Source organism: Physeter macrocephalus, chromosome 4 (genome assembly GCF_002837175.3).
Source record: "Physeter macrocephalus isolate SW-GA chromosome 4, ASM283717v5, whole genome shotgun sequence".
NCBI lineage: Eukaryota > Metazoa > Chordata > Mammalia > Artiodactyla > Physeteridae > Physeter > Physeter macrocephalus.
In genome coordinates, this window is record NC_041217.1 from 79,632,412 (window position 1) to 79,647,523 (window position 15,112).

The 15,112-nt window shown below is 39.8% G+C and overlaps 1 protein-coding gene across 1 annotated transcript in view; it reads left to right on the forward strand.

Annotated features, from left to right (window-relative positions):
• Nucleotides 1–15,112, forward strand: part of SPAG17 (sperm associated antigen 17) — a 268,877-nt gene that overhangs the window by 203,097 nt on the left and 50,668 nt on the right. The window contains exons 39-43 of the mRNA XM_028488958.2: nt 969–1,068; nt 1,288–1,335; nt 3,914–4,013; nt 4,742–4,844; nt 10,364–10,495. Coding sequence (XP_028344759.1) covers nt 969–1,068; nt 1,288–1,335; nt 3,914–4,013; nt 4,742–4,844; nt 10,364–10,495 — 483 coding nt within the window. The remainder of the gene's footprint in view (nt 1–968; nt 1,069–1,287; nt 1,336–3,913; nt 4,014–4,741; nt 4,845–10,363; nt 10,496–15,112) is intronic.

The following is a 15,112-nucleotide window of genomic DNA, read 5'->3' on the forward strand; positions in this document are numbered from 1 at the left end:
TTTTTTGTTGTTTCTCTGAAATTCAAATTTAACTAGATGCCCTATACTTTATCTGGTGACCCTACACTGTAGCATTTGAATTTTTAACCTCTGGTGTGAGGGAACAATCACTGTAAGGTAAATGCACAGGCTGCCCAATGGTGAAGGAGAAATCAAACATATTTTTCAAGCAGACAAACAGATGCAGGAATCAAACAGAGTCTTGCATGTTTACAGTTGCCCCGGCACATTAATAGTGGTGATCCTAAGTCAATGCTCCCCAAAGTACTTGCTAAAACACTAGTCTACGAGACAGCTCCAGAAAAAAAAAAGTGAGTTCTATGCTAACATAAGTTTGCAGAATGCTTCATATTGCCTTATTTTCTTAGACAGCCACAAGGTACATGAACTAATTAAGGGTCCAGAAAAGCTCTACAGTAATGAAACATATTTAACCTTGTAAAAATCAGTGTTTCCCAAACTCATATAACCATGGAACATGGAACCTTCTTTCTTTTTTAACCTCCTGTTAACATCCCGCCAAGACCGTGTTCTCTGGAATAACCTCTGAGAACCACTGCCCAAATTATCAAATAACTGTTGTATTATATTCATATTCTTAGGTTTAGATCTTTAGATATTGTTTTAGAAAAACAATTTCAATGAAGTGTTTAATTTTTTTGAGCTTTGGTGCTTCAGATGTGAAGAAGTTCAGTTAGGTAGAACACTGACGCCCCCAGTGATGTGGGACAAATGAGGTGTCACTTACATTTTACATTTTGACTATAAGATATGTGATCTCTAAAAGGGTATTTCATAGAGATACCTGGTTTCCTGTTATATTATAGTTTGGTCATGGAAATTCTAGTAAACACTTGATAGACTGAATATAAGCTCTTAGAAAACATCTCAAATGAGTAATTGGGTACTGATTGTGTGTTGGGCTGTCAAGAAGTAAGGATAAAAGTTAAATGCATCTGTTTTTAAAGTTGCAGCCCACCTAACTGATTTATTCAAGCAGTCTTTGGCTAATACTACAGAGTGTCCACCAGAAACCTTTGAGACAGATTTCTCTGAAAAGAAATGGAGGTAAGCTGATCCAATAATGTGTTCCAATCAGTATTAAGGAAATGATGAGGAAATGGAGAGGTGTGGGTGTCATACAGTGGGTGACTACATCAAGGAATTAGCCTTTCATCTTCCATACTGTTAACAATTTATCATACAAGGGTGGGTTTTCTTTTATTATCTGTAAGCTGAGAACATTGCCCTTTTTCATCATATTTTTTTTCCTTTCCTTTTACACAGGCACACAGCAAAAACAAAGCACTGGAAAGAAAAGTTAGCTCAAAAGAGGTAATTCTACCCTGAACTATACATAAAATAGGCATGTGAAAGACCCAGTTTGGTGGAGTCATAGAATTTTAGAATGGGGTGGGTTGCAAAGTCCTACCATCCAGGCTCCTTGATGTTCTTTAAATTCTGCTACATTTCTGCCCAGCAGTCATTCGTCTTTTGGGCAGTGATGTTATTATCTTTTGAGGAAGTCCATTTGACCATTAGGTAGATCCTCTCTCTCTCATAAGCAAGGAAGCTCTCAGGTATTCTCTGTGCTTTGGTAATTCTAATATACTAATAAATATTCTAGAACTTAACGCAGAGCATAGTTGTAAACATGCAAGGATTCTTATAATGCAGACGAGGAGTGTGCTCTAAGCATTATGTGCTCTGGTTTCCTTTCAATCCTAGCTGAGGATTCCAACCCCAGCCCTCTTGCCCTAAAGAAAGGAAGCCAGATATATTTATTGAGTGTCTAGTAGTACATATGGTGCCACTGTACACATTTGCATGACTCCTCTCCAGAATGACTCCCAGGATGAATATGCTTCTTAATAGAAACGTCTGGGCTACCTTGTGGAATGTGTTGGAGAAGTGGTGAGATAAGTCCTTAGGTCTCATGGGCCACCCCTCTATACAAGGTCAAACTAGAAGTATATACTGTCCTATAGCATATCCCTGAAAGGATATCCAAGAACCTGGTGACATTGAGTGCCTGTGGAGAAGGAGACTGAGAGGTTAGGGGATAGTGCAAGATGGACTTCCTTTTCATTATGTACTCTTTTCTACTTTTTGAATTATGTACATTTGCATGTGTTATCCATTCACATTTTAAAAAATTTTTGAAACATTAACAATTTCGAATTTTAACCCATAGGTAGGAATGGCAAGCCAACAAAAGTTTTTGAAGAAGAAAGTGAAACACATAATTAGATATGTGTCCTAGAAAGAGAAGGGCTGGCAACATGGAAAATGGACAGGGGAGGAGGGTTAAGGAAGGAGAAAGTTTCAAGGAAATAGAAGGTAGTCAACAAATGTCAGGTGCCATGGAAGAATCAGAAAGGAGAATGAAAAGAGGAATTTATGCTTATCGGTTGGAAGGTTTATTGATTTCTTTTGTGAGAACAATTTTAAGAGAGAAATAGGCAGTAGCCAGACTGCCATAGATTGATGAATGAATCCAGTGAGGCAGTAGAGAGATTTTAATGAGAAATTCAAGCTGTTTAAATAAGACAATTTTCATTCAGCCAGTATTTCCATAGAGGCCATCTGGTATAAGAGAAAGAGCACTGGTCTTAGAGCCAGCAGACCTAGAATCAGCTCCAATTTGATTATTTGCAGACTGTATGATTCCAGCTGGTTGTTTTACTTCAGTAAAATTTACTTCAGGAATTCAGTTTGCTTATCTATAAAATGAGGATGATTAGACCACCGAGTATCTAAGATCTCTGTCAGTTCACTAACAGCTGACTTGCATAAGCCACTTCTCAAGATCACGGGCTTTGGTGCAGGCAACCTGGATTTTAATTCAGACTTTACCTCTTACTAATTACTTCTCTTTGCCTTGAATTTTTGATGAATAAAATGGGGATAATAATAGTAACTCATAGAGTTATTGTAAGATTAATTGTAAAGTACTTTGCAAAGTTTTCCTGGAATGCAATAAACACTTAAAAATGAAAATTATTTCAGATAGGGTTAAGTTTGGCTGCATTTAACGGACAACCCCCAAATCAGTGTTTTACAAGAAAGAAGTTTATTTTTCCTAATGTAAAAGAAGTCAGAAGTGGGCAGTCCATGGCAGGCAGTGCCACATCATCATCAGGAACTAAGATTCCTTCCTTTTTTCTGTTCCATCATTCTTAGCACATGATTTTCATCCTCAAGTTTGCTTCATAGTTGCAAAATGACTGCTGCAGCTACAGCCATTTCATTCATATTTTAGGAAGTAGGAAAAGAGATGAAGCAAGGACAAAGGGAAAACCTTCCAGCTGAGTTAGCCCTCTTTAAAAGCTTTCTGAAGTCTTACCCAGTGACTTCAGTTTACATCTTACTGGCTATCCGTATATAGAGGGAAGGCTGGGAAGTGTAGTTTTTAGCTGGACTGTTGCCTCCCCAGTACATTTTCTAATATGGAAAGTCAGCTAGCAAGATTATGATTGTTTTTATTTTACTTTGTGATCATTAATTGCATTATTCATAAGCCATTCATTCCCCACACTGCTACTGAAATTTTGGAAATCAGTAGAATCTAGCTGTCAATTAAATTAAACCTCAGAGAAATGGAAAGACATGCAAAAAGGTCATCCATGTGGTTTATAGCCTTTTGAGATCAACTGTAAAACCAGACAACCAGCTGGTATCATTATGTCCTATCTTACCTGAAAGTCTAATTTCCGAGGTCAGAAATGTGACTGATTCTAGAAGAAGCAGAAAATGAACTGAAACAAGCTGACAAAAAAATACCTGAGTTAATTCTTATCAGTTTTGTTAGTGATCCCCATTTTCTGCGGGGTTTAGAGCTGAAACAAAAGCAAATAACATTTTTTGTTAATGTCTGTGTCTTCTTTTGCATCGTTATGGAAATATCCACCAGGAAGGAAATTGAAAAAACACAAAACTATCTAAAGGAAATTAGGAATAAAGCAATATCGCCCTACTGCAAATCTGAACTAAGCAAGTTATATCAGTTTCAGGTAATTGAATGTAATTAACAAAAATTGAATGAGTCTTCATAAAAGTTGATACAATGCCTATGCTCTTAATGTAACCTACCTATCCTGATGTTGTTCCTTTCCTGCTTCAAGCATCAACCCAATTGACTAACACATACTCTTCAAATCATGTCCTCACCAGCATGTGAGAGGGAAATTCTTTGCCAGTATATTCCTACAGCTCTACCTCCCTGCCTTGCATTGTCACTATTAATTACGTTCTCTCATCTATGTTAAGCTGTTTTTGGGTTGAATTCTCCCTATTGATGATTATCCTCTGATAAATCCCATTTTGAAGTTTTTATTCTATTAAAATGTCCTCACCCATCAACTGCTGAGGCAACACTGAGAGATTGTGATTTCTTGGAAGCCCATGGAAGGAGAGCATGGCTCTCCTCTCCTATGAAACCTTGAAACTCTCAAGCAAAGGGAGTATTTTCATGTGTTCAGAACTCCCTGTGCTTCTATGAAAATTCCAGATGTTATTATTAACCAGAGGCTGCCTGACAAGAAATTATGGGAAATTGTGACTAATTAACAAAATCCAGAATTGAGTTAATCAGTTTCTTGAACAACTTGTAGTTTGCAAACTTTCTTTTCAGGGCCTTAAAAAATATGCTTTTATCACTGCTTACCAACTTAGCATGCTTGTAACACTTGCCTTTCAGCCATGTGTAAATCTAAAATAAATCTTTGATTTTTCCTTTAAGTTTAATTATCTGGACACCCTTTCCAAAAACTTGCCTTCTTTTACCAAGAAAGATGAGGATACAAGCAAAACAGCTGTTCAAAATACATCCAATCTTCCTCCAGGTAATATGTTCATGTTGCTCTTATTCCTGTTAATGTAGAACATAACTAGTTCATACCACTTTTTGTCTCAGTAACAGCTAATGACATAACACAGTGTGACCACTTTTTGTCTCAGTAACAGCTAATGACATAACACAGTGTGACCTATACATTATAGATTTGGCTGAGTTATATGAGGAAACTAAAATGTAAATAAAATTTAGTTTTCATCCTGTATGCATAAAATTTACCTAAAAGCATTAAGAAGACCTGACTAATTTAAAAATCAAGGGAGTAATGAAAGGTTGTTGGAGAACAGGACATTTACATGGTTTCCGAGTATCACCTCACGTATTACCTGCTAATTATGAGGAGGAGAATATGCCTTTACAATGGAGGGAGATGACATTTTCCACCTTAAGCAAGTGATCAAACTTCTACCATGTGTGAGACAACCTAGCATTAGATGTTTTCTCATATAATGCAATATGAATATTGTTCCCAGAACCTGTGTAGAATTCTCACCAAAAATCCTTAACCTGAATTTAATCAAAAGGAAACAATCAGACAAACCAGAATGTAGACATTTAATAAGACAACTGACCTGGACTCTTCAAAAAAGTCAATGTCATTGGCCCCATGGCCCCACCCGCGTTTCTCATGCTTCAGCGAGGCCCATGCTTTTCACGCATCACCTCAGGGAGCTCTTACCTCATGAAGAACCTCAGGGTAAAGGCACGGCCACCAAAGCAGGAGTGAGAGCAACTTGACGCTGGGAAGGAGACGCTAAAGAGGCCACAGCCACAGGAGGCCAGAGTCCTGGCCGCCGTCAGCCTTCCCCGAGGGCTTTGACAGGGCCCCTCAGGCCTCGCACCTGCTGAGTGCTGCCCACCTCACGGACACCATCCTGCCTCGCTGACCCAGTTGCCCTGTTGCCAGAATGAGCTGATGTCTGAAAATTGCTCAGCAGAACCAGGCACAGCACGGGCCTCTCCTCTTGTGGTTTCACTTGCCAGTGACCACTATCTTGATAATTCCATATGGCTGACAGGGTCTTGGTGCTCTGGCCGGGTGTCAGGCCTGAGCCTCTGAGGTGGGAGAGCCAAGTTCAGGACACTGGACCACCAAAGACCTCCTGGCCCCACATAATATCAATTGGCGAGAGCTCTCCCAGAGATCTCCATCTCAACACTAAGACCCAGCTCCACTCAAAGACCAGCAAGCTCCAGTGCTGGACACCCCATACCAAACAACTAGCAAGACAGGGACACAACCCCACCTATTAGCAGAGAGACTGCCTAAAATCATACTAAATTCACATACACCCCACAACACACGACAGGACTCGGTCCTGCCCACCAGAAAGACAAGATCCAGCCTAATCCACCAGAACACAGGCACCAGTCCCCTCCACCAGGAAGCCTAAACAACCCACTGAACCAACCTTACCCACTGGGGGCAGACACCAAAAACAACGGGAACTATGAACCTGCAGCCTGCTAAAAGGAGACCCCAAACACAGTAAGTTAAGCAAAATGAGAAGACACAGAAACATGCAGCAGATGGAGAAAGGTAAAAACCCACCAGACCAAACAAATGAAGAGGAAGTAGGTAGTCTACCTGACAAAGAATTCAGAATAATGATAGTAAAGATGATCCAAAATCTTGGAAATAGAATGGATAAAATCCAAGAAATGTTTACAAGGACCTAGAAGAACTAAAGAGCAAACAAACAATGATTAACAACAAAATAAATGAAATTAAATATTCTCTAGAAGGAATCAATAGCAGAATAAGTGAGGCAGAAGAACGAATAAGTGACCTAGAAGATAGAATAGTGGAAATAACTGCCACAGAGCAGAATAAAGAAAAAAGAATGAAAAGAATGGAGGACAGTCTCAGAGACCTCTGGGACAACATTAAACGCACCAACATTCAAATTATAGGGGTCCCAGAAGAAGAAGAGAAGAAAAAAAAAGGGACTGAGAAAATATCTGAAGAGATTATAGTTGAAAACTTCCCTCATATAGGAAAGGAAATAGTCAGTGAAGTCCAGGAAGCACAGACAGTCCCATACAGGATAAGTCCAAGGAGAAACACGTCAAGACGCATGTTAATCAAACTATCAAAAATTAAATATAAAGAAAAAATATTAAAAGCAGCAAGGGAAAAGCAACAAATAACATACAGGGGACTCCCCATAAGGTTAACAGCTGATCTTTCAGCAAAAACCCTGCAAGCCAGAAGGGAGTGGCAGGACTTATTTAAATTGATGAAAAGGAAAAACCTACAACCAAGATTACTCTACCCAGCAAGGATCTCATTCAGATTCGATGGAGAAATTAAAACCTTTACAGACAAGCAAAAGCTAAGAGAATTCAGCACCACCAAACCAGCTTTACAACAGGCGCTAAAGGAACTTCTCTAGGCAGAAAACACAAGAGAAGGAAAAGACTTACAATAACAAACCCCAAACAATTAAGAAAATGGTAACAGGAACATACATATTAAAAATTTCTTCAAGGGCTTCCCTGGTGGCGCAGTGGTTGCGCTTCCGCCTGCCAATGCAGGGGAACCGGGTTCGCGCCCCGGTCTGGGAGGATCCCGCATGCCGCGGAGCGGCTGGGCCCGTGGGCCATGGCCGCTGGGCCTGCACGTCCGGAGCACAGGCTCCGCAACGGGAGAGGTCACAACAGGGGGAGTCCCGCATACCACAAAAAAAAAAAAAAAAAAATTTTTAGATTCTGCATATAAATGATATACCATGTAGTATTTTTCTCTCTGTCTGGCTTATTTCACTTAGCATAATGCCTTCAAGGTCCATCTGTTTTGTTGCAAATGGTAGTATTTCCTTCTTTCTCATGGCTGAGTAGTATTCCATGGTGTATGTATATGCCACATTTTCTTTATCCATTCATCTTCCAGTGGACACTTTGGACTCTAAGGTTGTTTCCATGTCTTGGCTATTTGAAAGTGAGGGGTTGGAAAAAGATATTCCATGCAAATGGAAATCCAAAGAAAGCTGGAGTAGCAATTCTCATATCAGACAAAACAGACTTTAAAATAAAGACCATTACAAGAGACAAAGAAGGACACTACATAATGATCAAGGGATCAATCCAAGGAGAAGATATAACAATTGTAAATATTTATGCACCCAACATAGGAACACCTTAATTCATAAGACAAATGCTAACAGCCATAAAAAGGGAAATCAAGAGTAACACAATAATAGTAGGGGACTTTAACACCCCACTTTCACCAATGGACAGATCATCCAAAATGAAAATAAATAAGGAAACACAAGCTTTATATGAGACATTAGACCAGATGGACTTAATTGATATTTATAGGACATTCCATCCAAAACCAACAGAATACACTTTCTTCTAAGATCTGGAACAAGACAATGTTGCCCACTCTCACCACCATTATTCAACATAGTTTTGAAAATTTTAGCCACAGCAATCAGAGATAAAAAAGAAATAAAAGGAATCCAAATCAGAAAAGAAGTAAAACTGTCACTGTTTACAGATGACATGATACTATAAATAGAGAATCCTAAAGACGCTACCAGAAAACTACTAGAGCTAATCAATGAATTTGGTAAAGTAGCAGGATACAAAATCAATGCACAGAAATCTCTGTCATTCCTGTACACTAATGATGAAAAATCTGAAAGAGAAATTAAGGAAATACTCCCATTTATCACTGCAACAAAAAGAATAAAATAGCTAGGAATAAACCTACCTAAGGAGACAAAAGACCTGTATGCAGAAAACTATAAGACACTGATGAAAGAAAGTAAAGATGATACAAACAGATGGAGAGATATACCATGTTCTTGGATTGGAAGAATCAACATTGTGAAAATGACTATACTACCCTAAGCAATCTACAGATTCAATATCAAACTACCAATGGCATTTTTCACAGAAGTAGAGCAAAAAATTTCACAATTTGTATGGAAACACAAAAGGCCCCGAATAGCCAATGCAATCTTGAGAAAGAAAAACGGAGCTGGAGGAATCAGACTCCCTGACTTCAGACTATACTACAAATCTACAGTAATCAAGACAGTATGTACTGGCACAAAAACAAAAATATAGATCAATGGAACAGGATACAAAGCCCAGAGATGTACCCATGGGGACGGGGAAGTATAAGCTGGGACAAAGTAAGAGAGTACCATTGGCATATATACACTCCCAAATGTAAAATAGATAGCTAGTGGGAAGCAGCTGCATACCACAGTGGGATCAACTCAGTGCTTTGTGAACATCTAGAGGGGTGGGATAGGGAGGGTGGGAGGGAGACACAAGAGGGAGGGGTTATGTGGATATATGTATACGTATAGCTGATTCACTTTGTTATACAGCAGAAACTAACACAACAATGTAAGGCAATTATACTCCAATCAAGATGTTAAAAAAAAAGTAAATGTCATTTAAAAAAATTTTTAAAGATGAGGTGATTGTTCTATAATAAAAAAGAGGCATAAAAACTACTTGTGATACATTCATTTTGGATGCTGGATTGAGAAAAAAACAGCTATCGAAAATATTTGGATGAATTACATGAGTTTGATTTAGGGACTCTATATGAGAGGGCATTGTTGGATTACTGTAAGTTTTTTCGGGTTTGGTGATGGTGTTGTGGACGTGTAGGGGAATGTCTTCATTTCAGGAGATGCATGTTGAAGAATTTAGGGATGAAATGAAATTTAGTGCTTCTCTTTAATAAACTGGGTGGTTAAAATGCCCAGATAGAGGGATTTTCTACTGTACGATACCACAAATTCAGCTGCCTGGAATGAGCACAGCCAATTACCACAGAGTTTGCAAAACAAAGATTAAGCCTGGAACAATGAGTTGTAGATGTGATGGGGCTAAATCAGGGATGAAGTCTGATGGTGCTTGTGCTGCCACCTGTACCGTGGGCAGATGACACTAACCAATCAAACCAACTCTCCCCTTGAAAGGGGGTGAGGCCACAGTTTTTTCAACACAGTCCTCCAGGCAGCCACCACCATTTAACCAGGGTTGGCATACACACAAGTTGAAATGTGTTTGCATCCCCCGTCCCTGATATATTTATTTAAAATTTGTTTCATTTTGCACTGATTTCTTAGAATGCATTTTAATAAAGAGCTACATGTTCATAGTAATAAATGGATTTAAGAGTGGAAACTTTTTTTAAAATATCACATTTTAGTTACTCTTGCCAAGTAAAAGTAGGCCAAATTACCTGGTCCCTGTTTCATAAGTCAACAAGGTAACAACTACTATGTGGTCATAAGGCCCAGAAAGAACCAGCTAGCTCCTTGGGAGTTTGAGTCTTACAGATACTGTCCTGCTTGTTAATGGCAAACATTTGTCATATAATGATAATCCCAGCCTCTTAATGGCTTTCTTCCATTTAGTCTTTCTAAAGAGGGTGGGGGGAAAGGCCCCTTGTTCATTGTAATACAAACATTAGTAGTCATTGTATCATTGTCCAGAATATCACTTTAAAATATTTGTTCTGGGTTTCTTTTTAAGATTCCCAGAAAAATAAAGTTTCAGAACAGGAATCCTCAGATATGCTTTGTCTTCCAAAATCGGAGAACTTTGTGAATACCAAGGAGTCTGCTAGCAAGAAACAAACTGAAAATTTAACAGTATCTATCAAAGGTATGGCAATCATTTGCTTTATCTCATTGTTTCTCAACACTGAACATCATGTCTTTTTGGAGTATGGGAGATGGCCCTGGGGGCTGAGGGCATGGTTGGCGATTACAGAAAAAATTCTAGAGGGTCATGGATCCTGAACCTATGGGACTTTGTAAGGCTTCTTAGCACATCAAAGTATCTCAAAAAATATTTTGAGAATGACTACAAGTCCCACATTGAAGGAAAGAGATGACAATTTTTTTTTTAAGATTTATTTTATTTCTTCATTTTATTTTATTTTGATTCATTTATTATTTTATTTTATCCCTCATGGTTCTAAGAGCTTGTGTGATTTACTGAAACTCAGGAACCTGGTAGCTTTGTTTGAGCAGCCAGTGATTTGGTAGTTGGACTTAGATTTACCTTTTACTCCCTTATTCTGCGGTGCTAGAAGAGAAACGTAAGATGTAGTCTCTGTCTTGCACAGCACATCGACTTATTGGGGTAGCAGAAACTGAAGTGTGGAATACTACAGAATAAGATCTAGTTCCCGTGGAGTCATATTACACTGATTTCACAGCAGTTAATTCAGCTAAATATGGGTGGTAAAAAAAAGAAAGAAAGAAAAACAGAGTAATTTAAATTTTGTAGATACATTTGCACCCCTTGATTCCTGTGGGCATGTTCCATATTGAAAGTGAGCTGGGAATCTGCTGATGGGTCTTAGTTACCTCTTATAGAGGGAGCATCTTGCCACATTTAAGGGTGAATTAGGGATTTACCTTGTACAAGCCTTTTGCCTTTCTGACTTTAATCTTGTCTCTCTTATAAGGTTTATTTATTTAGGGGGTGATTTACTTAATGCCAGGCATTGTTCTAGACATGGAAATACAGCAATTAAGAAGCCAAAGACATATGCAGCTGAACATGCTATGGGAAAACCTAGACAATAAATAAGTAAACCCATCAAATTCAGATTATAATAAATGGTGTCACATAATGTAACAGTATAATGTCTGGAGAGTGTCTCGGGGAGAGAGACAGCATTCCATTAGGGGGTGTGAAGGCCCCTCTGTGAAGGGACATTTGAGCTGAGACAAGAAGGACAAGAAGGAGGCAGCCATTCAAAGACTGGGGGGAAGGAATAGTCCAGGTAGTGGGAACAGCAAATATGAAAGCCCTGAGGAGAGAAGAAACAGAAAATAAGGCATGGAGCTGGAAGAAAATGGGCATCAGAACAAGTAGAAGATGAGGTCAGAGAGAGGGACGGCAGTGAGATCCTGTGATGCTGCATAGGGAACTTTGAGTTTTATTCTAAGTGGAGTTGTAGTCAAACACCACTGGAAGGTTTTGAGCAGCAGGGTCGTTACCTGACTAATTTATATTTGAAAAAGATCCCTCTGGTAGATGTGTGGCCAATAGCTCGTGGCGAGGGAAGGGAGAAGTGGGGAAAGTGGAAGCAGGGAGGAAGCAACAGAAGATATGTGTGAGTGTGGACAGAGACCAGGACTAAGGAGCTCGAGGTGGAGATGGTGAGAAGCAAATTAATTGGAAATATATCCTGGAGGTAGAGACAACAGGGCTTGCTGGTCGATTGGACATGAGGGTGAGAAATAAGAGAAATCAAGGGTGATTCCTAAGTTAACTAATGTGACCATTTGTGAAGCTGAGAATTGGTAGTTGTAACAGGTTTCCAGATGGTGCTGATGTTGCTGATACAGGGTCATGCTTTGAGAACCAACCTAAGGCAAACTCTAGAATGTAAAAATCAGGCAGAGGAGGAGCCAGTTAAGGCAGCTAAAAAGAAAAAGCCAGCAAGGTAGATGAAAAATAGGAGTGTGAAAATGACTGAGTGTTTCAAGTATATTAAATGCTCCTCAAAAGTCGAGTAAGATAAAGAATAACCATGGAATTGGGCAATAGTGATCACTGATGATCTAGACAAGAGCAGTTCCAGGGCACGGGGGAGACCAAAGCCAACTGAAACCACTTAGGTATAGAATGGCTAAAGAGGAATCATCATCAGCAGCAGCAATACCTAGATGTAACCAAGAGTTTTGTGGAAAAGAATAAAGTAGTGGGACTGCATCTGGAGGGAGATGTGTGACCAAGTGAGAGGTTCTTTTAAAATTAGACATACTAGAGCATGTTGATTTGCAAATGATGATAATTCTGTAGGAAGAGAAAACTTATGATTCAGGAGAAGGGAGCCTGATTGCAGGATAGCAAAGTGTTAAAGGAGGTGAGAGAACATGACATTTGGGGCAGACCCTGAGTGGCAGATTTGACCTCGGATGTGAGTAGGGCACCTCATCCACAGTGACAGGAGAAAGGAGAAAGAATACAGATACATGGTATTGGGGAGATGAGCGAGTGAGATGGCAAAGGAGTGGATATAATGATAAGAATATAAGATCCATTCCAGAGAAACAGGAAAGCAAAACAAGAAAGGGTGACTGATTGTTTACAGTGACGGTGTCCATTGATTAGAGGTCTCAAGAAGGTCAAATAATTGCTTGACAGATATGATAGAGTAATAAGCTACAAGACTAGGAAGTAGTGATCTAGAGAGGGTAGCTTGAAACAGAGATTTGGAAAGTAGTAAAATTACTGGTGTTACCAAGGGCAAAGATGTGACCATGGGAGTTTCTGAGATGGAGAAGAGGAAAAGATGAAGAAACAGGGCGATGGAAAAATGAGAGCAGACAGGGTGTTGGATGGGTCATCCAGGGGATGTCACCAAAAGCCATGAAGTGGAAGACCATCCAAGGTGTCAAGATCTGCAATGAATCAAGGGAATGATTAAGAAGGTCAGTAAATGACAACTACTTGGAGATGTTGTAGGTAAAACAGTACGATGGCATGAGACTCAAAGGAATGGGAGTGTTTGAAGGAGGAAAAAAATTGTTTTGAAACAAGAGGGACACCTACAGCACCCCTACATGCTGAAATACTTGAGCTAATAAGAGACAATAATGTGATTCCACTATAAGTGGTAAATTAAATTTTGTTATAAACAATAAAGTTTAAAGAAGTTCAAAGTAGGAAGAGATTAACACAAACAGTGGGGAAAACTATGGGAGAGGTGGTCTTAAAGAATAAATACAATTGCATAGATTTTAAAGTCTAAGATTGGATCACCTGAGACAACCCTCATTTCACTTGAGGAAACTGAAACCTAGAGAAAGTCAAGCAACATCTAAAATCATACAGCAAATTTGGGACTTCGCCAGGGCCAGAAAATGAGTTTTGGACTCTGAATTCTCTATAGTTTACTACACTACCCTCCATATGTAGGGAAGAGAAAAGAGTATTTTATACAAAAAAAAAAAAAAAAAAAAAAAAAAAGAATGTGTTCAAAAGCCTGACATATGTAGGGAAGAGAAAAGAGTATTTTATACAAAAAAAAAAAAAAAAAAAAAAAAAAGAATGTGTTCAAAAGCCTGAGTAGAAATGAACTGGAAGCCATTGTAAGTAGATCAGAGTATTCTTATTTGGTAGTAGTACAAGAAATGTTTGGGAAATAAAAGAGAGTCAGAGGAGGTTTGGATTTGGTGAAATAAAACTGAACTTGTCAGCGTTCGCTGTGATAACACTGCATAAATCCTACAGTGGCTAAGCAACCAGATTTGGGGGCTGTGAGCTGATTGTGCAGCCTGCTCCAGACTGCAGGCAGCACGTGCTGGAGTTGGCACCAGGCCCCTGAGATCTGTCTCTTCCCAGCCCCACATTCAATGACACCACGTTGAGAGTATGAGTCAGCCACCATGAGAAATCATCAAATGCCACACACTTGCAAAGTGTACCAACCAGGTCGGTTTTTCTCCAGGGAGGCAGTTGTTAAGCTTTTTTTCAGCACACCTGCAGCTGCAGGCAGAGCTCAGGTGTATTCCGCTCCCATGCTGAAGGAGCCCCACCCTCTGTGGCTGGCTGTCCTCAGGACACAGGGTCGGAGCTCAGGAGAGGTGGATCAGGAGGATCAAGAGAGATGGATTGTGGGCTGCCGCTCTCAGCCTCTGCCCAGAACTGGCGCAGCCGCTTCCACATACATTTATGGGTCAGAGCAAGTCCTAAGGCTGAGCTCAGCGTCAACGGGGCAGAGAAGTACACTCCATCTACAGGGAAGCCGTGCTCAGAGATGAAGTAAATAAAGCTGTGATCTGAGAGGAGGCAGAAAACCAAAACCAAAACATTATTGTGCATAAATACCACAGTCAACCTCAGCATAGAAACAGGGAACCATTACTTGTTCTTCAGCTGTGTCGGATTCAGCCGTAATTTCAGATGATTCCACTAGTTGGACCATCCCAGTTGTTTAAAGATTATTTATTTATTTATTTATTTATTTATTTTATTTATTTTTGGCTGCATTGGGTCTTAGTTGCAGCACGCATGATCTTTCCTTGTAGCACACGAGCTCTTCGTTGTGGTGCCCGGGCTTCTCTCTAGTTGTGGCGTGCGGTTTTTCTCTCTCTGGTTGTGGTGTGGAGGCTCTAGGGCACTTGGGCTCTGTAGTTGTGGCACACAGGTTCCATAGCATGTGGGCTCTCTAGTTGAGGCTCACGAGCTCAGTAGTTGAGGCGGGCAGGCTTAGTTGCCCAATGGCATGTGAGATCTTAGTTCCCTGACCAGGTATTT